Source organism: Gymnogyps californianus, unplaced genomic scaffold (assembly GCF_018139145.2).
Source record: "Gymnogyps californianus isolate 813 unplaced genomic scaffold, ASM1813914v2 HiC_scaffold_292, whole genome shotgun sequence".
In the NCBI taxonomy this organism is placed as follows: domain Eukaryota; kingdom Metazoa; phylum Chordata; class Aves; order Accipitriformes; family Cathartidae; genus Gymnogyps; species Gymnogyps californianus.
The window spans coordinates 1-26,965 of record NW_026114173.1 but is presented as its reverse complement, the minus strand read 5'-3'; the positions used below and the strand labels follow the sequence as shown (position 1 = coordinate 26,965).

General features: G+C 52.5%; 1 protein-coding gene and 1 pseudogene across 4 annotated transcripts; both read left to right on the top strand.

Annotated features, from left to right (window-relative positions):
* The first annotated feature begins 7,118 nt into the window (after positions 1-7,118).
* LOC127028241 (centrosome-associated protein CEP250-like) lies at positions 7,119-23,276 on the top strand (annotated as a pseudogene).
* A 704-nt stretch (positions 23,277-23,980) lies between these two features.
* LOC127028240 (endoplasmic reticulum-Golgi intermediate compartment protein 3-like) lies at positions 23,981-25,927 on the top strand. 4 transcript variants are annotated; one of them, XR_007767989.1, is made up of 5 exons: positions 23,981-24,089; positions 24,335-24,405; positions 24,560-24,815; positions 25,448-25,653; positions 25,802-25,927. XR_007767989.1 is itself a non-coding variant. In XM_050913981.1 (4 exons), exons 1-3 carry the CDS (start codon positions 24,002-24,004, stop codon positions 25,553-25,555), a joined length of 267 nt encoding a protein of 88 aa, XP_050769938.1. In that variant the 5' UTR covers positions 23,981-24,001; the 3' UTR covers positions 25,556-25,653; positions 25,802-25,927. The 4 variants fall into 4 exon arrangements, 1 of the variants encoding a protein (XP_050769938.1); XM_050913981.1 differs by lacking the exon at positions 24,560-24,815; XR_007767990.1 differs by lacking the exons at positions 24,335-24,405; positions 24,560-24,815 and having other exon boundaries at positions 25,802-25,925.
* Positions 25,928-26,965: the final 1,038 nt, after the last annotated feature.

Genomic DNA, 26,965 nt, shown 5'->3' with positions numbered 1-26,965 from the left:
TATCCATAATAGTAACAGGAGTGCTTCAGTGGGGAGGACATTGTTGAAGTTTTGTTATAGAGGTTTAGAACCATCATGAACCAATAGCAAAATGGTTTCTGTTGGTGCTGCCACATGGGTGTGGAAGAACTTGGAGGAGAAGGAGAGCCTGCCCAGAAACAGTCTCACTTGTTCTACAAAACTTTGCTGCTCTGCTGTAAAACAGCCTCCAGTGAGGTGTTCAGCCCAGGAGCTGAATATCAGTATCTCTGGAAGGGATAGCTTGGAGAATGCCTCAGGAGAATTTCAAAGCAATTAGAACTTTTAGAGTAACATGTAAGTTGTAAGGGACTTCCTCAAGTATCTATATAAATGCACAGTGGCCAGAGCAATAGTGGTAGTTTATGCCTCGTATCTTTAACAGGAACTTGATTAAAAAGATTTGTTGTTTAATGGAATGTTTGCAGTTCCCTTGATCAAGTTTTTGAAGCGTGAAGTTTGTAGTAAAGGTTTCCGAAAGAGCTTTAGTTTCAGCCTGATTTTTTTCCCCCTTCCCATCACTCATTCCAGTTTAACCTGTACCACTGAGGCAAAGGTCAGGGGAGAATGTGAATGTGCTTTGTGAGAGTAGCTAGTGTATTTGGAGAAAAACTAGCAAGCTTTTGAGCACAGTTTCTAAAGATTAAATGAAGAAACACTTTTGTGCAAAAACCTTGCCTGTTTTTCCCCACAATATTAGTTGTTCAATGAAATATTTTGCTTCTTCCCGCAGAACTTGCTTTGTGTGCTACACTAGCATGACAACAGCAACCTTACTACAGCTAGGATTTACAATTTCACAGCATGTATCTAAGTTAACGAGACGCATCTCTGCATTGCATCTGTTCTCTGTAACAGGCATGAATGCAAGCTGGCTGTCCTGAGAGCCAGTACTTTGTGTACGGAGAGGAGGGGGTGAGGTCAGGATAGCTCTCTGCCCCAGAATTCCTGCAAATCTGAACTGAAAATGAAGGGCTTACACTGGGGAAAACACAGGCGAAAACCAGAAAGGACTATGTAGTTACTGCAGACCTTTTGGAGGCAGAGTTAGGAATATCGGTGTTTTGAGGACAGTGAAAAGGAGCAGGAGGAGGGATGATGGGCAGAGGACTTTCCGCTTTCTGGGAATTCTGTCACGTTAAATAATGAGGAATAAAGGCTCCTAATTCTTTTCTCTATATGCAACTGTTTTCAGCTCGTGGGATCTCCCGAGTCCGTTACCGTCTGTTGAGATCCCTCAGTGGCTCTCTTTCAGGTACTTTTCCCATCTCACCGTGAACTCAGGTGAACGTTTTGCATTTACAACACCCTTTTGCAAGGCGTTCAGCAGGTCTGCTCTGCTGTAAGAACGAACACCTCCCCTCGTGTGCTTGCTCCCACTGGCTGTATCTGATGGCCCGTGTTCCTCTGCTGGGCAAGAGTGAACGGTCGCTGCCCGCTCTCTCCCTGCCTCTCAGGATGTCGTAGACCTTTCCTGTGCCAGCCTGCAGGCCGTGTCTTTCCCCCGCTGACGAGTCCCGGCTTACTCCGATGGTCCTTTGTGGGAGCCATTCAAGCCCTGAGCTTCCTTGCTGCATTTCTCTGAACCTCTTTCAGTTCAGCTCTGTCTGGAGGCACCAGGCTGCACCCAGGATTAAGGTCCTGGCTAAGCGTGATGTAGGCAGTGGCGTAATGATTTTCTTCCTTCTGTTCTCTCTTGCTTTCCTAGTTATTCGTAACACGTGATTTCCCTTTTCCCCCAAAACTTAGCCCGTGAGCTTGGCATTCTAAATGGCCTGAGGGTTTTTGATAAAAAATCAAGCCCCTAACATCTCAAACTTTCTCGGAAAAATGCTGTATTGGGTTTGCGTGGCAAGGTTTTGGTAGCGGGGGGGGCTATAGGGGTGGCTTCTGTGAGAAGCTGCTAGAAGCTTCCTCTATGTCTGATAAAGTTAATGCTAGAGGGTTCCAGGACGGACCCGCCGCTGGCCAAGGCCGAGCCAATCAGTAACAGTGGTAGCGCCTCTGTGATAACATATTTAAGAAAAGCAAAAAAAAGTTACAGGGGAGTTGCAGTTGCAGCGAGAGAGAGCGGAGTGAGAAGATGTGAGAGAAACAGCTCCGCAGACACCAAGGTCAGTGGAGAAGGAGGGGGAGGAGGTGCTCCAGGCGCCAGAGCAGAGAGAGAGATTCCCCTGCAGCCTGTGGTGAAGACCATGGTGAGGCAGGCTGTCCCCTGCAGCCCATGGAGGTCCACGGGGAGCAGATATCCACCTGCAGCCCGTGGAGGACCCCACGCCGGAGCAGGTGGATGCCTGAAGGACGCTGTGACCCCGTGGGAAGCCCGCGCTGGAGCAGGCTCCTGGCAGGACCTACGGACCGTGGCCCCGTGGAGAGAGGAGCCCACGCTGAAGCAGGTTTGCTGGCAGGACTTGTGACCCGGGGGACCCACTGGAGCAGTCTGCTCCTGAAGGACTGCACCCTGTGGATGGGACCCATGCTGGAGCAGTTCGTGAAGAACTGTAGCCCGTGGGAAGGACTCACGTTGGAGAAGTTCGTGAAGGACTGTCTCCCGTGGAAGGGACCCCACGCTGGAGCAGGGGAAGAGTGTGAGGAGTCCTCCCCCTGAGGAGGAAGGAGCGGCAGAAACAACGTGTGATGAACTGACCCAAACCCCCCTTCCCCGTCCCCCTGCGCCGCTGGGGGGGGGGAGGTAGTAGAGAAAATAAGGAGTAAAGTTAAGCCCAGGAAGAAGGGAGGGGGGAAGGTGTTTTAAGATTTGGTTTTATTTCTCATTATCCTGCTCTAATTTGACTAGCAATAAATTAAACTAATTTTTCCCTAAGTCGAGTCTGTTTTGCCCGTGAAGGTAATTGCTGAGTGATCTCCCTGTCCTTATCTCGACCCACGAGCCTTTCGTTTTATTTTCTCCCCCTGTCCAGTTGTGGAGGGGAGTGATAGAGCGGCTTTGGTGGGCACCTGGCATCCGGCCAGGGTCAACCCACTACAAATGCATTACCCAAACCGTACGTGACCCCAGACTTATTTCTTCAGTATCCGTATACCACGGTAATCTTTGTGCCCCGAGGACCTCTGATGTTTGCTGTGTTTGTTTCCTGCCAGGTGGTAAGGACTGACCAGTTTTCAGTCACACGACATGAGAAGAGAGCCGACGGGCTACTGGGAGACCAGGGTCTGCCTGGTGTCTTTGTGCTATGGGAACTTTCGCCCGCGATGGTGAAGCTGGCAGAGAAACACAGGTAAGAGACGCTTCAGTCCATTTTGTTCACCCTCCGTTGATTTTGCCATTTTGCGTAGCTTAGAATTCCATCCTCGCTTAGGCACAGCAGGGCGAATGCCTGAAAGCCATCCAAGCCCTTCCCAGTGGGTGGAGAGGAAGAGGCGCTCCCAGATGCCCTTCCTCTCCGTGTGACCGTCTGAAAGGGACTGGGGTTTTTCTGATACTGCCTGAAGCGTTTGAATCCAGTATCAAGATGGAGAAGGAAATTGGTGCAGCAAGCAGAAGTCTGATACAATGGGTCTCGGTTCAGACTGATTTCCTCAAAGTCTTTTTTAATGGGAAGGCTAGATTTATAGAGCATACCCATCTTGCCAGCACCTACAGCAGCACCCACGCTGATCCAGCCTGGTTACTTACTCGGCATTTGCTAGAGCTTGTCTGCGTGTTGTAGCTGGCGTGGAACGTCTTTCTTCTTTCCGGGTCCTGGCCCTTTTGGCTGCCAGGGCGCTGTTGACTCCTGTTCGAGTGGTCGTCAACCCAGACCCGCAGATCTCTTCCAGCTTTTTAGCAAAAGCTGTGCTAAAATCCCAAACCCCCGCATCTGCTGGCTTCCCTTGCTCAGCTAGATGGGTGACCTTCTCCTAAAAGGAAATTACCTGAGTTAAGCAGGACTTGCCCCTCGTGACCCGTGCTGGCTGTGACCGATGACTGCATTGTGTCCTGGTTTCGTCTGGACAGAGTTAACTTTCTTTTTAGTAGCTGGTACAGTGCTGTGTTTTGGATTTAGTGTGAGAATGATGTTGATAACACGCTGATGTTTTAGTTGTTGCTAAGTAGCGCTTATCTTAAGCCAAGGACTTTTCAGTTCCCATGCTCTGCCAGCAAGCCGGTGTGCAAGGAGCTGGGAGGGAGCATGGCCGGGGCAGCTGACCCCAACTAGCCAAAGGGGTATTCCATACCATGGAACGTCATGCCCAGTATATAAACTGGGGGAGTTGGCCGGGAGGCGCGGATCGCGGCTGGGGAACTAACTGGGCATCGGTCAGCGGGTGGTGAGCAATTGCACTGTGCATCACTGGTTTTTGCCTCCCCCCCTTCCTTTTTTTTATTGCATTCCTTTTCATTACTATTATTATATTTCATTATTACTATTGTTAGTATTATATTTTACTTTAGTTATTAAACTCTTATCTCAACCCACGAGTTTTACTTTTTTTTCCTTTGCTTTTCTCCTCCTTACCCCACTGGGAGGGGGGGGGGAAACGGCTGCGTGGTGCTGAGTTGCTGACTGGGGTTAAACCATGACACATTGTCTCTCAAGGGTTTTTCAGTAACTCCCAGGATAACCTTCTCCATAATTTTACCAGGCACTGAAGATGTCAAGAAGATGTTGGAAGAGTGACGGCGGATTGGAGAGGGCCCGGGAGGAGCTGGAGTTGAAGGAGGTGAATGGCGCAATGAACGTGAAGCAATTCCTAAAGGAGTTTTGTGCCTTATGGAACCTGCTGCGTACATTGGAATTCCACCACCAAGGTCTGTCAGCATAAAGCCAATCCAGATAAAAAGCGGGACCCTAATCTGCTGAGCATCTAGAGCAGGCTAGATGTTGAAACTCAGGCAGCCAGCTCCGGCAGGGGAATGCGCAGTGCTGAATCGGAAGCCAGCGGTGCCCACGGAAAGCCGGGCGTCAAGGGGACTTCACGGCAAACAATATGCGTAGGCGAGGGAACACCACCAGTGGAGAGAGGGACAGAGCTGACCTTCTCTCTGAAATAATGAGGGCACCTTTGTGAAACGGGGCTTGGAAGCCTGAAAAACCCTCCCACGCTCTGGCAGGTAACCCAGAGGTAGGAGTGGGAGAAGTGGCCGTCTGCTGCTGAGAGAAGTGGAAGAATCTGAGAGAAGTGGAAGATCCCAGGAAGTGGGCGATCCAGGTCCAGTTCCGCTCTTTCCCAGACCCAGAGGAGTGCCCCAGCCAGCCAGCTGAGGACTAGTCTTTGGGCAGAGCACCTTCCTTTTCCTGCTGAACTGCTGAAGTAGGTCCACGGCGCAGGCAGACACGGCAGTCACGAGGGGAAGGGGTTCAATCAGTTAGCTGTAGCAACAGAACTTCCGACGCTGAGGCTTCCTGCTGGAAACACCCTTAAGACACAGCTCGATGGCTTCAGCAGTATTCTCGGCTCCCTTGCCAGAGCGGAGCCTCATGGGCTTGACTCACCTGAATCTTCCAGGCATTTTGCCCTGACCACCTGCGAAGATTCCCGTCCTCAGGGAGACCAGGGCGTACCAGACCCATGAAAGCAGATGGAAGAGAAGTCTGGCCGCTGCTGCTACTGCCACTGCCGCTGTCAAAGGATGCAGCAGGGTTCAGCAGCTGGAATGTACATTCTCACACGGATAAAACCAATGCCCTACAGCGCTTAGGTCTCTGACTCGGTCCGATACTGGGATCGTGATTAGCGCGGAACAGCAATACCAGACTAACGACTGCCTGAAGGCTCTAAGCTCTGGCACTGCCTCGGATCCCTGGAGGCGAGGCAAGAGGAGGAACGGTACCTCCGCTCACCGAAGCAATGGGTTTGCTAGGTGTTTGACTCTGCCAAGGGGTGGAGTGTGACTGTTCCCTCAGCTCCTGCTCGGATTTTGGCTAACCCAGCTCATGCTCAGGCCTGCTGTGTGCTGGGAGCAGCACCATTAGGTTAAAGGGAGAGCACCAGGTAGGCAGCCCAGGTGGCCAGAAAGAGCTGAAGGGCCACGATGCAGCCGTTATCCCCTGCAGCTGGCTGTCTCCTGCAGCCATCATCTTTGTCTGGCAGGATTGTCTGAAGCTGACTTTTGGAAATGGTAGAGACCAGACTTCCAAGCTGGAAGGTATCAAACATCAGCTTACCCCAAAAGCCTTTGAAGCGGGTCCAACAGCAGCCGGACTGCCGAGGCTTTCGGGCTTCCCAGTGTGATACAGGGGACGCCTGCGCCATGACAGAGGAGGAAGCATGAGCAGTCTCACCCTGGCTATTTTTTTTGCTCCTAAGTGCACAAATTCAGTGTTACAGGTTGTGAGTTATGAAAGCTCGTGACTGGAGTGGTGAGTGAGTGAATTCGTGTACTAGACGAGTCTGGGCAGAGGGGCCTGAGCCCTGTTTGTCGGATTTCTTCATGAGCTCTTCCTGAAATAAAGCTTACTTCACGGAGGACGTTGTCCTGTGAATTTGAAGTTTTCTCTCCCCTACGGGTTTTTCTGTCACTGCTTGCAGCCTGTCCCGCTCGTGCTGCAACGCAGGGGGAAAAAGATGCGGTCATTCCAGCTATACACGCTTGGTTTTCGTACTAGGTCGGACCTCCTGCTGCAGTGGCAGTCAAGGGCTGAAGCTGGAGCTTTGAGGAGGAAGCTCCAGCTGTTGAGGTGGCTTCCCTGTGCGATGGAGCTTGTCTGGTGTCACTGCGGGCGCAGCCTTCTTGCCCCGGTGTCCCCGTGCCCCCCCCCGACCCTCCGGTGTCAGGGACTGCTTCCTCCCGCTCGTGCTCTCCCAGACTCCCCAGGGCGGGCTTTTTGCCCCCAACGTTCTCCGGGGCCCTTAACGGTCTCTGAGCAGAACTCGCTGGAGCAAAGCGCTGCCGGGGCGGCCTCTCCCCCGCGGCAGCACCGCAGCCCGGCGCGGCACCGTCAGCGAGGAGCGAGGAGCGAGAAGCGAGGAGCGAGAAGGGAAGCGCTGCCCCGGAGCGGCCCCGAGCGAGCCCGGCTCTCCCGCCCCGCGGCCCGGCTCCCGGTCGCGGCCGGCGGGCAGGGTGAGCCGCTCCGCCGCGCCCCGGCAGGCGCCTGAGCGCGGTCCGCCGGGGCAGGCCGCGGAGCAGCCCCCGCCGCGGGGCCTGTCAGGCGGCGGAGCCCCGCGGGCGGCGGGCCCGGCTGGAGAGCGGGGGCATGGCGGCGCGGAGCCAGGCCTCCCTGCGGCGCCGGCTGCAGAGCTCGCAGGAGGCGCAGCACCGGCAAGCGGTGCTGGTGCGGAAGCTGCAGGCGAAGGTGAGGAGCGGGGGCGCCTGCCCGGGGGGAGCTGCCCGGGGCCGGGCCGCGGTGGCGGGGCCGGGGTGCCCGGGCCGCCCGGGCTGCGCTGAGAGGGGACTGGGCGGCGGAGAGCTCGGGGGCGAAGGCGCGGCCCCAACGGGGCCTTCCCCGGCGCTGCCGCGGGCGGGACGGCGCCGAGCCCGGAGCTCGGGGAGGCCCCGGGGGAGGCCCCGGGAGCCGCCCGCTCCGCCGCCCGGCCCGGCCCGGCCCGGCCCGCCCAGGCGCGCTGGGCGCCTCGCCCTGCCGCTGTCAGCCTCCCGAGCCTCTCGTTCGGTCTTTGCCGCCCTTGACTGAACTTTGCCGCCTGGCTTGCGAACGCCTTGGTTTGGCCGCGTTAGCAGGGGGCTGTCCCAGAGGCAGGAGTCGAGCCGGCGGGGTGGTTTTGGGCGGCCCCGGGCAGAGGCAGGCAGCTCGGGCCTGGTTGGCCCGGGGCGCAGGAGCGGTGGCAGCGAGGAGGGTGCCAGAGCTGGGCGGAGGGTCGGGGCAGGCCGTGCCCTGCCCGGCCCAGTGCCCGGCGGTGGTCAGGGCGCTGCCGTAAGGTCATCCTGCTTTTCTTGCCCGTGCTGGTCTTTTAGCCCGTTGGAAGTACTGATTTGGGGTCCATGGTGGCCATAGCCCAGGCATGGCTAAGTCTGCCTCATCGTTCTGCTTGCCATCGCTGTCTTAGGATGAGCAGATAGTACTATGTGTGAAAGAAACCCTGTCTCAATTTCTTTAATGTTAGAGAAAGCGAAGCTTCCCTATGTCGTGACGACTTCTTGTTGACTCTGTCGGCAGCACTGTGAAATACACTTCGCCGTGCTTGGGCTGTAAAGACTTAGAGGAAAGCTAAGGCAGGAGGAGCCGAGTCTGTTCCAAGCTGCATTCGCTCAGCTTCATTCTCTGTGTCCGTCTAGGTCCTGCAGTACCGGACTTGGTGTCGAGAGTTGGAGCAGCAGCTGGAAGCAGGAGGGGTGAGTGCGCAGGTTGCTAACTAAAGACAGCGTACGTAGCGTTCGTTAACGCAGACAAAAAGCAGCTCCCCACAGCAATGACAGAGGGAAACGAGATTTGCTGCCTGAGGGTTTAAAGAAGCGCTGTAAGTTTGCCTGTCAGTGTTGTGTCCGGTTGCCATTCCTGGCGCAGCCAGCGGTCCCAGAAATGCCCGTCCAAAACCCTATGAAGAAGGATTTTAATGTTGTGAAAGAGTGCTTTATTGCTGGAGTAGCAGTTGTGCTAGGTGTCAGGAGAGGGCTCTGCTGCCTGTTACATGCTATGGCTGTCTCCGAAAAAGAATCGGTTGAAACATAGCGTTTTGGAAGGCAAGAATGCTGGCGTTCAACATACGGAGCTGGCTCTGTGCTTTTCTTTCTGCTTTGCGGCTAAAGTAATGTAGGAAGCGAAGGGTAGGAGAGTATTCCCAGGCTTCAAGTCTAAGGGAGCGCTCGGTCATGAGCTGAGGATAGCTAGCTGTGAGAGTGCAACAGGGGGAGACTGAGGAGAGCTACTCACACTGAGTAACGCCCTTCCCCTCCCTTCCTCTCCGTAGTCACGACAGCGTTATGCCTGGAAGAAGGCACGAGCTCCTGAGATACCAAACAAATGGAGGGGAAAGCGATGGATGCTCACAGGAGTGAAGGGAACACAAGAATTTGACTAAACATTTCCTTTCTTCTTCAGGGATCCCTTCCAGGCAGGCGGGAAGCCACAGAAGACCACAGCCTGAAGAAAGCACTGCTTCAGTTGGAAGAGGAGCAGCAAAGGTAAAAGGAAGAAGTGTTGCCTCATTCTTGGTGTCCTGGATGCTCGTGGAAGTGAGGGCCAACCTGTCAGTGCCACCTAGTCTCCCCAAGGGCAGCAGTTGGGCAAGCTGTTTTGAAAGGAGAAAGGTCCCCAATCCGTTCTGTGGTGCAGTAACAGTGTTGTGTGCTGCACGGCTCTGTTTGGAGCGGGGGTTGTTCCGGGTGACCTCCAAAGGTCCCTTTCCAGCCTAAATTGTTCTGTGATTCAGGAGGTGAGCTACTCAGCAGAGCCCCGTCTTAGGTTGAGAATCAAGCCCTGACATCCGGCGTTTTCCTCTTTGGTTTTACCTGAAGAGCACGTCCTGTGCTTGTACCAGAGTCTTCCAGCAGAGCACTTAGCACCGCAGGCATCTTCTGCCACGTTTCTTTCTCTGCTTTTCTTTTTCCTCTGCCCGAGAGATCCATTGTGTGTGGTGTAAAAGGCACCTGTGTGCTGTGTTACGTATGTTGCAAGCTAAGGCGGGAGAAGCGCAGCTCCTGTTTTGATCCAGCAACTGAGTTTTGTGCTGTTCACAGGGCAGCGGTTCTTGAAATTTGGTTTGTGCAATGTTTCCTGGGTGGGATATTAGTCTGTGGCCCCAGAGTCATTAGTGCTTTTAGATTCACTTTTGGGTTGAAAGTTTCATATAAAGCTGTTTCCCCTATGTATATGGTGCTGTCTTTGTGGTGTGCAGTTTACTGGATCAACAAGGTGGGGTCTTTGCTACAGGTCTTACACAGTGTATAGGACAAGGAAAGGAGAGGCTTAACAAGAAGGTGAGGGCAGCGGTGGGTACAGCATTGCAAGGGAAAAGGACATGGCAACTGAGAGAGGAGAGTGGAGGAAGAGAGGTGGTCAGGCCAACGACAGAGAAAGATGATGCATCCAGCGATCAGACAGCGTGAAGGGGAGGCAAGACGTTAACTGTGGGCATCGTCAAAGTTGAAGAGGAAGGGGGCACCGAAATTGTGGACGGGAATGGAAGGCTGAAAGCAGGAGGAAGCAAATGAGTTTGCCATCACAGAGAGATCTTAGTTAATCCTAGAAAGCATTTTACCACCTCTCAGTTTGACAAGAAGGTCGGTGTTGAGGGAGCTGGAAAATCCCGGGGATGCTGCTTGTGGTAGCAGTTGTTCAGTGACCTCATTGCTGTTTGTCCCTTTCCAAGGTGCGAGAATCTGGCAGAAGTGAACACTCTCCTGCGGGAGCAGCTCGGTAAAGCGAATGAGGTTAATTCAGCCCTCAAAGAAGATGTTGGAAAACTGACGGCAGATTGGATGAGGGCCCGGGAGGAGCTATTGACGGAGAGTGAATGGCGCGGTGAACGTGAGGTAAGGGTAGGCTACGGGAAGGTCAGACGTGATGCCAGAGTGGAATGAGAATGCATTTTATTTCTGGCATAGGGAGCTTGTGTGCAAGTTGTGGCTGTGTTGAGGATGTATTGGTGTTGAGGAGCAGAAGACAGGGGTGTGAGATGGAGGAGTGTCAGCAGACTGTGGTGGGTGCTGGAAGGTGCCCACCTGCTGTGACCATGCCGCTCGGTCTTAAAGGCAAATGCTGGCTGTTGCTGGGCACTGTGGGGCAGTCACACAGGACCGCCCGTCTTCTTCCTCGTTCCTAAATCTCTGTCTCCAGCAGCGGAGACCGGAGGGGGGTGTGTGTTTTCAGATTCAGAGCAGCCGACAGAAGAACAGGACAGGCCTCCCTTCCCAATAGCCTGTTGTAAGCAAATCTGACACTGCTCTCGGAGGGGCTCGTTTTTTGCCTTCCTCCCCCAAGGCTGTTAGACACCTCTGCAAGGCGAGGTGATGACTCGCGATCAGTTTGCTTTGCTGACAGCCGCTCGTGCAGGAGAAGTGTGGCCGTTCCCTTCCTTGCAGTCAGGTGGCAGGGCTGCTGAGGCTGCTTCTGTGGTGCCTCTTCAGTCCTCGATGCCCCTGTTGGAATTGTTGTGAAAGGAGACCTGGTGATGGTGGTTGTACTCTCTGCTGTCTGAAAGACTTGTAGAGTGACAGCGAAGGCTGAACTGGCATTTCTTTTTGTCTTTGCGTGTTTAGCTTTATGACAGCTGCTTAAGGGGTGAACAGAGCCGTCTGCTCAGCCTGTGGCGTCAGGTGGTAACCTTCCGCCGTCATTTCCTGGAAATGAAGACCGCCACTGACCGGTGAGTAGAAGTTAAGGCTCGATCTCTGGCAGAAGAAATGTAGCTTCCCTTCACAGCTGCTTTTTGAGCCTTGACGTTACTTCAGTGGCGGCTAAAGACAGCACTTCTCCTTTGGTAGTGTGAAGCAATGCCATTCAGCGTGCTCTAGGCTATCTTCAGCATCATTTTGTTTGATGCTGGTTTTCAGATAAAACTGAGGGGCTCGGGCTATAAGCAGTGCAGAGGCCCTGAACAGATGGACTTGACGACGTTGATGTTTGGGCACATTAACACAGACACGGGCACACGTGGACACGTTGGAAGAGACTCGCCAAAGCTACGTGTGCAGCATGTAGACCGTTCCCTTTTACAGGGTGATTAAAATCTGCCTTAAATCTCACTGGCTTTCTTTTCCCACTGCTCCTGATGGACAGATCCTTCATGAATATATATTTTTTTTCCTTCTCATTTCCAGCTTACATTTATTCTGGTCAGTTCGCATCCGCTTATTCCTGTACCAGCATTGTTGAGAGAAAGAATAGCTTCTCTGCCCTGTTATTGCATTTATCCAATTTATTTCGCTTAGTGTGATACCTCCTTTTTATGATTGTTTTCTTGTTCTTGGGCTCTCTGCTCTGAGGTTCCTTTCTCACAGTTGCCTTCTACACAAACAAAATCAGTGTAGCCATAATAGTACATTCTTCTGGTGTCAGCATGCAATTTCAAACTCTGGGTTACCGTCAGCCATTGACCTTATTTGATTCTAAGCTTTCCTTAACGTGTAGAGTATGCCTGACCTACTAGTTAGATCTTGTGTTATTTGTGCTTTGTTACAACATTCTAGGCTTATTCTTACACCACCTTCCCGAAATGTTTATTATGTAGATATTGTCATGAGCTTCTTAGAAGTCCAAGTGTTGATAATAACAGGTCAGTTAAGGCGGATCCCCTAGGTGTAAAAGCTGGGGACCTTGGTAAAATTCCTTACATCTATTAATGATAATAGAGTATGTTAATAAGATAGAGCAGGAGCAACAATTAATAAGACTATATTTCTTGATTCTTCTTCAGAGATTTGTCAGAGCTGAAGGCAGAGCAACTGAGGCTTTCTGGATCCATACTTGTAAGCTGCTCCCACCTGAACTCTGGCGTACGGCTCTGGGAGTCCGTCAGTCTGGGTAGACCTGTCCTGAAGGATGAGGCACAGCAGGAAGCGGAAGAGGAAATGAGCCAGAAGACTTGGGAAGCGATGCACTTACAAGTCAAGGGGGACCTGGAGAAGAAGGAGCTTCAGGAGAGGTAAATGTGTTTTAAACTTTGCTGTTGCCAACATTATCTTTTGCGATGAGAAAAAATCTCTTCTCTCTTTGGAAATGAGAATGTTTTTACATTAAAAACTGTTGGTCTTTCCCCTTCTCCTAGGCTGAAGGACTTAGCTGCACTTGAAGAAAAACATGCGTTATTACAGAGTGAGTTGGTAGACGCAAGAGAGACACTGGAGGAATCGCACCTTCAGAGGGATCTGCTGAAGCAAGAGAAACATCAGCTTACCATGGCACTGGAAAAGGTATGGTCACCTTATTCCGAGGCAGCACTTGTGGGAGAGGCAGTTGTGATAGCAAGACCAGCACCGATGCTGTCTCTGGCAGTAGAAGACAGGGACAATGTTGTTCTCCTTCTTGGAAAACGGTGATGAGACCACACAGGCTCTTTGGTGTAGTTAGTGCCCGCGTGCTTATTGGGAACACGGAACTGGGAGTGTGTCAGAGACACAAAAGGGGATCTGGAGTGGCTGCTTCAAGTCAGGGATTTTCCTGTCTTTGTTCTCATGTTGTTCTTTTGTCTCTCCAGGCAGAGCAGGCAGTAGCAGAGTTGACAGGGGCTCAGAATAAGCTGAGTGCTGAAGCAGCTGATCTACGTGTTGCAACAGCGAAGATGAGCAGTATGAATGAAGCCCTTGCACTGGATAAAGTGCAACTGAGCAAACTTGTGCTGCAGGTGAGCAGAGCTGCCAAAGATCTTGCCAAGGGTTCGTCTCCAGCTGCTGCTGCTGCTTCTTTTCAGACTCCTTGCCTTCCGACAGTAGGACTGTCTGAATATGGAAATGTTGTTCCTTTTTCTGTCCAAGCCAAACCTCCTACAGAGTCAATCTGACTGTATCTTATTTCCTCTGTGCTTCTGTGAGTGTAGCTGGAGCAAGAGAATGAAGCTCTGTCAGGCAAAGTGGACGAGGTGGAGAGAGCAAAGATCTCTGAGCAGGAGAAGCTGACCTTGTGTGAACGAACAAATGAAGAGCTCAGCGCAGAGAAAGCCCACCTGGAGCAGCTGCTGAAGAAGGCAGAGGAGCACCAGGAGGGGCTGCAGGTAGAGCTGAGGAGACTGGCAGAGGAGAAGGCAGAAACCCAAGAGAAGCTCAGTCAGGTGAGCCCAAAAAGCGGGTGCTTTCTGGGTGGGCTTTGGGCTGCTTGGCTCAGTGAAGCTGTATCTGTTGGCTTCTGCGGGTTTTGTGAAGGAGACGCTTGGTAGTGCTGGAGGTCGGAAGGCTTTGTTTACTTCCTTTTGGAAGCGTGTTGCTGGCTTGCAGAGAAGTTCTGCAGTTCTCGAGTTGTCCTCTGCTTCTACAGGTTACTTTAATCCCCCTGGCTGTGCTGGCCTCTTTTTGGCTTTTGAGAAGCTGCAGGGAGATGATTGTGTCCATGAAGCTGAGTAAGACTACTACTCTCACGTGTGGCAAAAGAAGCAAACGGCATAGCTCTTCACCCTTTTTCTGAGGCAAAAAGCCCCGGGGCTGCCTGTTTCTATTTATGCTTCTTGTTGTGAAGTCTGCAGCTTTCAAAGCTGCATTTGTTCGAGCCTAGAGAGCGGGACAAAGCTGCAAGTCAATGTCTGCTGTCCCGTCCTGCCAAGAATGGGAATGACACCTTGAAATTGTTGAAATTGTATTTTAAGACACACACGCAGCTTTGAATTGCTGGAGCCTCTTTAGGCTTTGAGGAAGAAGATGAGAAATAGGGGATGGCACAGGACTGTTTTCTCTGGACTAACTGATTTCAGGACCCGGGAAAAAGAGCTTGGGAGAATCGTGTCACTGGAGGAGACTAGGGAGTTTGTCATCGTTCAAATGTCAGTTTCATAATGTGCAATCCTGGGTATTAGGGGATAACTTTGAGAGGAGAATTGGTTGTTTCTGATGGTCTGTTCTCTGTTAGACAGTCTTAGTTTTGGAGTCCGTGGTATGTTTGGCAACTACAGAGCAGAGGTGTTAGACTGAAGAAAAAAGCTAAAAAATCAGGGTTCGTCTTCAAGCTTGAATACCAGCGAGGTATATTAGACAACTTCTTTGCGCAAGACGCGTAAACGGTATGGTTGACGTGAACTACTGTACAAACAGAGTCTGCCATCTCTTTGGCCACATCAGCCAGACATTCCGAAATCACTAAATGACACTGCTCGCCCCAGGGGCCGTTGCCCTGCCAAGCATCACCTCATTGCATCCAACTGCTTTACACACTGCAGTAGGTGACGCTTTGATGGGTTGGGGTTTTTTTCCTAGAAGGAGAAACCACGTGTATTTTCACTTTCTTCAGCGAGCAAAGTTGCTTTTGCTCAAACTTTGCTGAAGTTGTCCGTCACTGGCATAGATTCGGATAGAATTGTAGTTTGCAAGGTGGCAGTTCTGGAAGATGCGGTATTTTTGCATGAAAACAGGTAGTGTGGGGTATGTACGTTTGCCCGGAGGGAGCTGCCTGGTCCCAGGCAACCCAGGAGGGCCTTACACATCACTTCCAAGTGAACAGTGCCAGTGCCTTTTGGCAGCCCAGGGTATGAGTGCGGTATACAGCAGATGCTCTTAACCTTGCAGCCCAACGTCCAGGAGCTCTTTCTCCTCCAGCTGATTCAGAAGCGGCACTGGCCGGCTCTGCCCAGGACTCCAGAGAAAGGACTCCAACTGTGTTTTGTCCCGCTTCCAGGTTTACCGCCAGCAAGAGTCGGCTAGCAGTGGTCTGGAGCAGCTGCGCCAGGAGTCCTCTCGCCAAGGGCATGCGCTGGCCAAGGTGTGCAAGGAGAAGGAATTGCTGGTGCACGAGAAGGCTGCCCTAGAGGTGCGACTGGCAGCCGTGGAGCGGGACAGACAAGGCCTTTCAGAGCAGCTGGCAGAGGCCAGGTAAAGGCGGGGAGGAGACCCTAGGCAGGACATTGTTTAGTGTTCTTACTGGAGTAACTCCCTGTGGGTGTCAGGAGCAAGAAACTCCTTTCTCTCCGTATTTGTAACTTGCAGGTCGGCGAAGGAGACCCTGGAATCCAGCCTGTTTGAGGCTCAGCAGCGCTTATCTCAGCTGGAGATCGCCAGGAGTCAGCTTGAAGTCCAACTTCACACCGTCACGCAGGCCAAGGAGGTGATCCAAGGTGAAAGGCTCATTGCTTTGTTTCTGGTGCTCCCCCTGCCTAGGGGAGATGGTATAAAAATAGCTCTCTGTCTGCAGTGCTTCTGAGGAGTGAAGGAGCTGGAGACAGATCCCTCCTACACTGAAATTCAAATGGCTTAAGGTCAGTAAAGTCAGAACCACTGTTTGGGCAGGCACTGAATCTTGCCATTTGTCGTGTTTGCAGGGGAAGTGAAGTGCCTTCAGTGTGAGCTGGAAGCGGAGAGGACTCTGATGAGGCAGGAACGGGAAAACATGGCAGAACGGCTCTTGCAGACAGAACGGCAGTATGACAACACCCTCAGACTCCGGCAAGCTGAGCATGAAGTGGAAATAAACAAGCTCCTGCAAGACCTGGTAGGAAACGATACGCTTTTGAATTCTTTGAGCAAGGTTTGTGGGCTGGCTTGAGAAGAAGAATAGCCTGAGCGTGTGAAATGGCAGCAGTCATCTGTCATAGGCCACACGTTGCTAGGCCAGGCAGCAGAGCCAATGGCTCCTACTTGAAGGCACGTGAACACCCACAGGACTCTGCTGGGACAGTAACTGCAGCCCCAGATTCAGGTGGGCCTAAGACGAGTTCAGCAGAAGGTTGGGTGGTCCCCACCCAAAGCATGGCAGCAAAGGGGCAGGAGCTTACCGGACTCCTGTCTACCGTGAAGCGGACTCCTGACATTCCTGCCAGCTGCAGGCACGGGAACTTTGTTCCTTTCTGTCTGTCCTTCCGCGGTTGACAGAGGCATTAGCTTTGGGCTAGAAGCGTATGGAACAGGGCCCTTGTCCCTGGTACTTCAGTTCGTGGCCTGTCTTGTGACTAGGGCATCGGGGTACTGGCCTCTTGCTCACCCTGCAGTCCCTCAGCATCTGTTCCTTGATGAGAATGGAGTTGAGCTTTGAAAACAGAGACTCTGAGAACAGAGAGAAATCCCGAGGCGAGAGGTGTTGGGAAACAGGCAGGCATCAGAGAGGGGAAGGTGACGTCTCCTTTTCTTCCACCTGCTGACCCTCCTTTTAAGTTCCTCGATAGGATGTGGTTGATGGAGGGCACAAAGCCACTGTGGTGCGCTGTGCTGGTGAGGGGTTGTGGGAGGGATGAAGCTTCCCTTTTTTTGAGGAGCTTGGCTGGGACTCCGTCTTGAAGTCTTTTCCTGCCCTCATCAGGCAAGCGAGCGGGAAGGGCACCATTCAGAGGTCCAGGAGATGCTGGAGCAATGGGAAAAGGAGAAGGCAGAGACAGAAAGGAGCACGAGAAGAAGCTGTTTGATGTGAAGCAGGAAGTTGCTACCGTGCAGGTAACAGAGTGAAGGGCAGTACCCAGGACATAAAACATAAGTCCTGGGACTGAGGAGGCAAGGACTACTGCAGGCACTGAAAGCACAGAGCCTGGGAAGCTCCAGAGATCCGCAACAGGAAGGCAGGGTTACAGTGGAAGCAGAGCTGGGTAGCAAAGCAGAAAGAAGTGGCTGAATGAATGTGATTTTGAGACAGAAAGAGGAAAAAGCTGGGCCTGATGGCAGGTCCCAGTAGCCTGCTCTCCATTTGTGTTTACAGAACATCACGGCAGAGCTGCAAGCAGAGCTGCAGGAAACTCAGAGCAAGACCGAGGCAGTGGAGAAGAGGCACAAGGGAGAAATCCAAACCGTCAAAGAGGAAATGAATATCCTCCTTCAGCAGCGGGATGCTCTACAAAACCAGGTGACTGCAACAGCAATAGCTACTCCAGTCATCAAACAGGCCGTCTCTCCACTTCGTGCCTTTCCGTGGCAGAGCAGCAGGCTGATGGGGTGATCCCTCGGACTGCCACCATACTGTGGTCTCCATCTCAGCTGCTCTGAAGGAGACTTACAGGCCAGCTGAATCTCAGCTGCCGCCCTGGACAGATGGCCTAGTGCTTTTGCCTGTTTGCCAGCAATCATCAGCATGGATTTCTGCTGGTCTTGTTACTGCTAGCCTTGGTTTTTAAGGTGGTTTTTCAGATGACCATGGTGACCCACTGAGATTTTTAAACAAGTCGGCTGTATCCATTGTGAATCTGGTACTCTCGTGCTAGGGTGGAATTTCAACAACTTCTTTCCCTTTCCTCACAGTATACACTATGGCTGACAGTGACAAGCTGTAGTCTTTGACTGCTTTGTTTATGTTTTACTTGAGGTGGAAGAGTTGACATCTCAGCTAGCAGCCTCTGAAGAGCCTCTAAAGAAGGAGGCTGTGACTCTACATCAAGAGGTGGCGTCTTTGGAAAGGAAACTCGAGAGCACTGAGAAGCAAAGAAAGGATGTCCTGGTGAGGCTGGCAGATGCCGTGAAGGGCCATTTCTTACATGTTTTTGGCCTTCTGCTAATAATTCTAAGGAGCAACTTCTTCCAGTGGAGAGCTGATTTTGGGTGGGTACAGGTTCAGTCCAAATCTGAGAAGATACAGAGTGGTTGTTTTTTGGTTTAACCTTTCCAATTGCATTGTTCTGAATAAGTAAGGGAAGATGCCGTAGTCATAGAAAACTCCGTGATGATTCAGGGTGTTTATTTTCCTCACTTCTGAAGATTTCTGCCCTTGAAGCTTTAGTCAAAGTAATTTTCAAACTTGTCTCTATTTACATTGCATAGCTTGGGCAATTATTTGTGTCCAAATCCATATTTAGATTTCTAAATATCTGGATCTGGAAAAAGGGGTGAGAAGACAAAGTTTGCTAATAATGGAGAGCTGTTCAACGTTGCCCATGAGAGCAGACAGCGGGGGAAAAATACAGACATTTGAGAAACCAAAGTGCTGATTCGGCTAAATATGTGTGCCAGCAAGGGGAAAACTAGTCCTGATTTCAAACACTGAATGAAGACTGTGATCTGACCATTACTCCTTCCAGAGGGCACAGTGGGGTTCTAGAGGATGGTACCTGAAAACTCTAGACAGGAGAGGTCCAGAAACCCCACCCCAAAAAAGGGAAATCAAATGTTGGGGTGGTTCTCTCTTGCAGAGAGAACAGCATCATGCCACTGCCTAAATCATGCTTAGTCTGGGCTTTAAATCTTGGCTGCAGTTCTGGGAGCTCCTCCCCAAAAGAACACACTAGAGCTAGAAGAGGTTCAGAGAAGGGCAGAAAGGAAGGTGGGACTGGCTGAGTAAGCTGGGAAAGACGCAGCCTAAAGGTGGCGCGGGAAAGGTCTGCAACATCCCGAGAGGCAGGGAGAGGGGGGCAGCACTTGGCTGCCACTGGAGCAGGATTCCAATCGAGTACGAAAAGCAAACATACACAGACGGCATTACTGAATCTTTTCCTCCCTGTTTTGCAGCAGGAACGGGACAGACTGCAAGCACTTAAAGAAGAACTGGTATGGGAGATAAAACTTCTTCAGGAGTCGGTCACAGCCTCTGAGACCCGAGCGACTACAGCAACAGATAGGCATCACTCCCTTGAACAAGAACTCCACACCACAGTGTCTCTCCTAAAAATTAAAAATGAGGAACTGGAAATGCAGCGGGAGAAAATCCAGGTGCTCCAGAAAGAGGCAGCACAGGGAAAAGCTTTGCAGGAGAATCTCACTCATGTGACTGCCATCCTGTCAGAGAGGGAGGAGAAATGAAGGTGTACCAGGAACAGATGAGAGTGCTGGAAGAGCAGAAAGAAATGCACAAAACTGCTCTGGATCAGGTTATTAAGGACGTAAGAGAGAAAAACCAGAAGATTGAATCCCAGCAAGAACAGATACAGGAGCTGGAGAAGCAGCAAGAAGAACAAAGGATTGCTGTCAGCAAAATGAGCAAAGACCTGGAAGAGAGAGACCAGGAGATCAGATCCTGAAGACCTTGCAGAATCTCCAGCTCAGGCTAACCAAGAAGAATGAAGAGGTTAGACATCACAGAGAGCAAGAGAAGCTCCTAGAAGCAGCCTTGCACGAGAGGGAACAAGAGACCAAGGCTCAAGGTGAGCAAGAAGAGTTAGACGAGGAAAGAAGAGCTCTTCGGGAAGATCTCCGGCACGTTCAGCAGACGCTGACAAAGAAGGATGAAGAGATCAAGTACCAGAGACAGAGTCGGGTATTTAGAGAAGACTCTGGCAGGGAGAGAACAAGAGCTTAGGAGGCAGAGTGAACTCCTGAAACAAATAACGTCAGCTTTGCGATGGAAGGATGGAGGGGAGACCCTACAGAAACAAATCCAGAAACTCCGAAAATGGGAGGAAGAGGAAGCAGAGAAGAGAGAGAGACCGTCTCTTGCAAAGGCAGAAGGAGCTAACCCAACAACTGGAAGATGAGCGGAAGCAAAGGGGGAAGAATTGGAGCGTGCGATTGCTATTTTGAAGCAGACTGAAAGCGGGGAAATGGAATGGAAAGAGAAGGCACAAGCACTGACTCTCGCCCTTACCAAGAGTGAAATGGCCAATGGCACGTTGAGGGAAGAAGTAGCCGTCCTGCAGAGTATGGTTTCAGAGAGGGACACGGACCGGTCATCAGGTAGGCACTGTGACTGATCATCAGTCAACCAAATGTCTATAAAGGGTTCTAAAGCTGTTTCCCATAAAGATATGGGAATATATTCCCATAAATCCATGACCTGCTTGAAGAAACCATGATTGCAGCCAGCAGGCTTGCCTGTCTGTAGAGCTCTGGCCAGAGGCCATTCACTCTGCTAGAACGTTTTCTGTCAAGCCCAGAACCACTGAAAGTACTACAGCGCTTGCTGTTAAAATTCACTCCGGTCCAAAAGCTGGGGACGGGTAATTGGTTCTCTCCTGTCTAGGCAAGCTTAGCCAACGTAGGATTTGGCATGGAAAGGACAGGGCACAGTTGACCAACTAAGTACAATTTTGTAGCGATGGCTGAAGAGCAGCCCTGATGGTGCTTAGAGGATGCTTTCAGAGATTTAGATTTCTGAGGTACAGCTTTTCCGGTGTATTAAAACTAACGGAGTTCGTACTGCTGCCTGATCAGGTTAAAGGCTTCATTGCGCATTCAGGATGTACTCTCCCTGACTTGTTGATTGTGGCCCTTCTAACCTTTCTGGGCACCAGCTCACACAATCTCCTCTCTGTATGCCCAGCAGGCTACTGCAGAAGGGGAGCAGCTCTCGTGGCTCTCGGAGAAGAGACTCCTGTCGCAGCGGCTGGAACATCTGCAGCGAGCAGTTGCAAGGCTGGAAGTTGAGAAGACTGAGCTGAAGCAACTCAATGCTGAGCTCAGGAGGACTCTTGAGCAGGTAAACCAGGCTTTCACTGCCTCTGCAAAGCCTCACGGTCCTCTGGAACACAACCCCTTCCACAGACAGTCCTCTGCTTGTTTCCTTCCCTCCCCACCTCCCCCTGTGGACACACACGTCCGTATTTTCTCTCTCTCCTGGCACCCCACTGCCTTCACAAATGCACATTCACTCCGGTACCACCCTTCTTGCCCAGTGGCCCCATACGCACACATGGACACTCTTGTGTCAGGATCTGCTTCCTCTCGCTCTTTCTCTTCCGTAGTCTACTTGGAGTGCTTTTGGCCCCAGCGTTCTCTGGTGCACTTAACGGTCTCTGAGCAGACACCTCCTTGCCGTGATGTCCAGAGGTCCTTTTGCTCCTTGTTTGGTGGCAGGTTTCTGTGACCCTTTCTCCTATCCAACGTGCAGGTGGAACGTGAACGGAGGAGACTGAAGAGATACTGTAGTGGTCGGTCGCTGCCAGATGCGTGCGGATTTTCTCTCTCCGACCAGCACAAGGTGCCTGCTTCTCGACAGGTGAGAACAGACTCTTACTCGGTGGGAGGAGGCTCTGGCCATACAGAGGAACAAGGCAAATCCCGGTGGCAGCAGCCCCCCGGTATATAACTCGAATATAGACGGCCAGACTGGAGGCCAAAACCAATCCTTTTCTTCACAGGAGGAGTCTCACACGCGCTGCAGTCGTCGATTAGCTGAGTTGCAGAACCAGGTGAGGAGGAGGAAAGCTCTCATCACAAGCTGCTGGGGCTGTACTCATGGGCACAACTCTGCACGCTGCTACAGGCTTGTTTGGCTGTCAGGGAGCGAGTACACCAGGCGGTGGAAATACCCAGTCAGACCCATCTGTTGGCCAAACACCATCATTCACCTAGGTCTAGTCTCTGGCTTGCCTAAAGGTGGGAGAGGGATTGGAGGAAATGCAGAAAACTGGAACTCGCCGGAAAAGAGTATTCTAAGGCTGTTCCCCTTGAGTCTCACTCACCTGGTTGACTCCTCCTGTTTTCCCTTGGCTCAATTACCAGTGGAGCTTGCATCATATCACTGCGCGTTCCCGCCGGGGCTGGCTGCCTGAGTTTCAACATCTAGTCTGCTCTGGCAGATCAGGGTCGCCCTTTTATCTGGTTTGGCTTTATGTTGACAGACCTTGGTGGTGTAATTCCAAGTAGCAGGTTCCATAAGCCATAAAACTCCTTTAGGAACTGCTTCTGTTATTTGAGTTCGCTTGCCAAGAAAGAGTATTTTCATGTTCCTAGCCTGAGGTTGGGGATGGCATTCCCGTGGGGAGCACAGCCCTCGGCGAAGCACACGTCACTTGGAAAAGAGAGGAGAACCTCTGACCTGAGCTGTGCTCCCCAAAACAGCAAAGCCCTGAGCGCTGCTCCCAGTGCTGGCATCTCCTCCACCCAAAGCAGGCAGAGGGCAACATGCCAGAGCTGCTGTGGCCGCACTGCAAACCTGGGAGGAGGTGAGAGCAGCTGGGTCTCTGCCCCAAAAAGCCCAGCAGGCACAACCCCGTGTTGCCAGGAAAGAAGAGAGTTGGAGGAGTTTCAAGGCCTCCGCAGTCCTTTAAGGCTCCCCCTGGGCTTGGTTCATCCAATTCTGCTCTGCTCATTTGTGAAATGCTCTGAAGGGAGGAAGAATGAGCGTTTTCGCCCTTTTCGTGTGCTAGCTGTCAAGTTTTGCAACTAGATCATAACAGAACAGCTCTTCAGTACCTTGTGTAACCAGTGGTGCTCCTGCCGAGGACAAAGCGTGTGGAACCGAGGTGGCAGTAGCCCAGATCTCTCCTTTGAAAAAAACGAGCTGGGTTACTAAATCCTGTAGGAACCTCTGTCTTTCATATACATGGAATGTCTCGGTGGTGTACGTGTGAATGGTATGCCGGAAAGAGACTCGAATTGTTGATAGTCTCAGGTCAGTTCAGGGTGACTCTGGGAACCTGTTAGTGCCCATTCCCAAGTGGGACAAAGCGTTTGTCAGGGCTGGAGTTAGAGGGTGCGTCTTCCCTGACAGCCGGAACCGTGGAGCTGCGATGGTCCTAACAGCGTGGGCTTGTCTGAGCTCGGCCTTTCGCCTCTTTCAGGTGTCCCTTCTGCAGACGCAGCTGGCGCAAGAACGCAAATGCAAGCAGGACTACATTGAGTGCTGTGCAAAGACCAGCCAGGAGCTGTCAGACCTTCACCGAGAGCTGTCTTGCTCCTTAGCAGCTGTGGTCAGGGAGCCCGAAGCTGCTGTTCTGGAGGCAGAGACTCGGAAGCTGGCTCAGCCTCTCTGAGCCTTCTTTTCCTGTAGAGGAGCAGCTGCAGCATCACGGGGTTCCTGTCTCGTGCCCTTCCCAGGAATGCATTACGTTTTGCTGTGGGAAACGGGCTGCGTTTGTTCTCTTTGCCTTTGCAAGCATCTCCTAGTGACGGTGGTTTTTAAAGTTTTTTTGAATAAAAGGAATTGTGCAGGACCGCACTTTTTCAGTAGGAAAAAGCAAGGGGTGGGTAAATTGGTGGCTTAGGAAAAGGATGCTGTTCTTTTACTTGCGCAAGTCAGCTATTGGGAGGTGTCGTAGGATTGAAGCTCCTGAGTTCATGGCCGTTCCCTGTGAGGAGAGGGGGAAATGGAGGTGTTCTCAAAGCGAAGGGGGAAGAGTACACGCCAGGGATCGAAGGTGGGGCACGAGAGTGGGATTTTTCCTTCCCTCATCCCCTCCTTCCCTCCTCCCTCCTTCCCTCAGCACAAAAAGCGGCGGTACTCTGCCGAGCCGCTTTGCTCTCAGCTCTGTCGCCGCGACAGCCAGCCTGAGGGGCAGCCCGGCTGTTCTCCGAAGGGCGTTAGTAACCAACTGCAGGCCTGTCAAAGAGGGAGGCAGCGGATGGGCTGGGGAGGGCGCGAAAGCCAGTGAAAGCCGCTCCCTGCCAGCAGCTTGGCCTCGGGGTCGAGCCCTCTCCAGCTAACCGATCTCGGCCCAGTCCGCGTCTCTCGGGCGTCCTTCCGAGGCCCGGGGGCCGTTGGCAGGGCGGGCCAGAGGAGGGCGAGGCGGCAGCGAGGAGCTTCCCGGCCCGGAGGCGACCGGGAGCGCCAGCCCCTCCCCGCCAGCCCCCTCGGCCGGCTTCGGGCCGCGCTGCCGGGCGGCCCGGGGGGGTGCCGGCCCGGCCCCGGCAGGCGGGTTTGGTTCCGGGCCGCGCGGCGCCATGGCCTCGCTGTGGCGGCTGAAGCGGTTCGATGCCTTCCCCAAGCCCCTGGAAGACTTTCGGGTCAAGACGTGCGGGGGCGCGCTGGGTGAGCGGGCGGGGTGAGGGCGGCCGGGGGCCGGCGGGCGGGCCCGGGCCTCGCCGTGGGGCGGCGGCCGCCGGGGGGCCTTGCGGGCCGGCGCTGGCGGCGGGCGGCGGCGGCGTGCGGGCTGAGGGGCGGAGGCTGAGGCGCGGCTGAGGGCGGCGCGCGGAGGCGCGGCGAGGCGGGCGGAGGCGAGGCGGGCGTGCGGCCGCGATCGGCGGGGCTGAGGGCGGCTCTCGTCTCCCCGGCAGTGACGGCTGTCAGCGGGCTCATCGTGGTGCTGCTTTTCTTCTCGGAGCTGCAGTACTACCTCCCCAAGGAGGTGAGGAGCGGCGGCGGGGGGGCCGCGGGCCGGGGCGGCCTGCCGTGGCTGCGCACCCCCGCCGAGCCGCCGCCTCCTCCGCCGCCCCCTCCGGGCTGCCCCCGCAGCAGCTTCACCCGCCGCAGATGGGTTTGGGGTTTTTTCTTTCCCCCAGCCGGTGGCCTTGACGACGGGAGCGGGCTGCCCTCCCCCGAGAGCCGCCCTGCGCCGAGGTGCTTCGATAGCAGGCCGAGACCACAGACCTTGGCAGTCTCCTTTGTGAAGAGGGATCGCAAGGAACTGTGCTGATGCTGCAGGGGGAAGTGGATTACATTTCAGCGTAACAGCTTCTGTGGCAGCTGGAAACAGTCCTCCTTGTACACCGAACCAAACCCCGCATTTAGGGTGCTGCAGTGTGCATCTTGTTCCCTGTACGTCACTTGGCCCCAGCCATACGCGCTCTTCCAGTCTGGCACATTCTATCCCCCTGGCTGAAAGACTGTATTTTCCCTGGCTGACTGGTGACTCGACCCTTAAGCCTAAACTTGCACCTTACTACGTTTACTTTGTGTGTGTGTGCATACCTGATAAACATATTTTAGTTGATGTATCAGTTAGAAGTTGTAGTAAGCGGTCCTTGGCTCCATAAACATCTCCTCTACAGTATTTGCATGTTAGACTCATCCTTGTACTTCAATACAAACCAGAAACGATTCTGGCAAAGTGCTGCAGTCTAACAGTAATACTGTCCTGACTTTTCCAAAACATGAGCTCCTTATTACCTTTACTGGGAGACAGTGTAGTTCTGTGGATCAGCATAAACGAAATTTGTTGAGTTGTATCACTCGGATTTAACTTTTCTGTTGTTGAAGTTGAAAGGCTAAACTAAGCCAAGAGCTGAACAATCAGTAGGTTTCTCCTGTGAGGGTTTCTCCAGTTGTCATGGGAATGTGGTGATAGTGTTCTTACTGCTGTGTCACTTAGCAGCCTTTCTGTATTCGCAGGTTGTGACATTACAAATTTAGTGTCTGGGGACACAACTATTTACCATTTTGTGTAACAGGTCCAGTATCCGTCACAGTGTACTGACTGGGTCTGCTTCAGACAACATTCTAACAAAGCCTTTGTGCAAGTAACGTCTGATGGACGCTCCAGGAAGGCTTACAGATAGCCGGTTCTTTCTCTGGAGGCTGTTCTTGAGATGACGAATGCTACTCTGTTAATTGGTGTTATTTCACACCTCAGCAGGCTCTATGCATACCATTTCAGGTGGGCTTTGGGTGCAGGATGCACAAGTTCCAACACAAAATCGTTGCATTCGTGTGTAGAACACATTGTGCATTGTGTGTAGAGCAAAACGCGTACAAGATAGCGTTTCTAGACATGTCTCATCACTTTGAATCCTCTTTTCTCTTAGAGCTGGGGAAAGAAGAAGTGTTTGATCCAAACTCTTTGGATGCTGATGGCTGCGAGAGCTGTTGTGGGGCGGAGTCAGAGGACGTTCGGTAACCTTTACACCTTTTTGTATCTTCTTAGCACTTGAATTCATACTGTTCTGTTGCATGCACTTTTTTTTCCAAATGTCTGTGAAGGTCTGTGCAATGAAATGCTGGGCACGTGTTCAGAGAATGATGAGAACTGTTGTGGGTTTGGTATGCCTTTGGAAGCTGCAGAAAACAGAAACCTGTTTTTTGTGGTGACCAAGGTGTTATCCAGAGGTAGAAAATAAGAAAGTTTGCCATTAACCGTCCCTCCCGTTTTGACAGTCTTGGCCTAAAAACAGAGGAGAGGAGGAATAGAAACAGGCAGATGCTTTGTTCACACGGGGAAGTTCCAAACTGCTCAGAGCGTGGGACAATGATGTGGTTTTTGTAGCAAATTTCTTTGCCCAGGAGTGATCTGACTGTCTAAATGGACGGGCAGAGCCCTCTTCAGACCAGGAACTGCATGCAAACAGCTTGCATCCTCATGCCAAAATCTCAAAAAGCACCTCAAGAAGCTCGAGCTCCTTCAGGAGCATTAGGCCACCTTTCAAGGTCCAGTCCCTGATGTTTGCTTTGTTGCTTTGTTGAACAAAGAATCCACCAAGGATTCAAGTCCTGAGCTGGAGCCTCTCTTTCTAGCGATAGAGATGGTAAGATGGTGCTCGTGCTTTTGCAGGTGTTGTAATAGTTGTGGCGATGCCAGAGAAGCATACAGGCGGCGAGGCTGGGCCTTCAAGAACCCGGATAGCATAGAGCAGCGCAAGAGGGAAGGGTTTAGCCAGAAAATGCAAGAGCAGAAGAAGGAGGGCTGCCAAGTGTATGGTTTCCTAGAGGTCAGCAAGGTGAGAGACGGGTTTTGCTGTGAACCTGCTGCGTGATGGTGGTGCCTGTGAAAAGGCAGAGTCGGGGCGTTCCTCTCCTTTGCCAGCTGTAGGTGTTCCAGGAGCGTAATATAATAAATAACCCCGGGGCCAGCAAGGTGCTTGTGCCCGTAAAGGGGTTCAGTAGGAGAGTCAGGAAGAGCGGTGGGAAGGGGCTAATTCTCCGTTTCGTTGTGTGGGCTGGTCGGAAGCATGCCGGCTGGAGAAGCTTAGCTT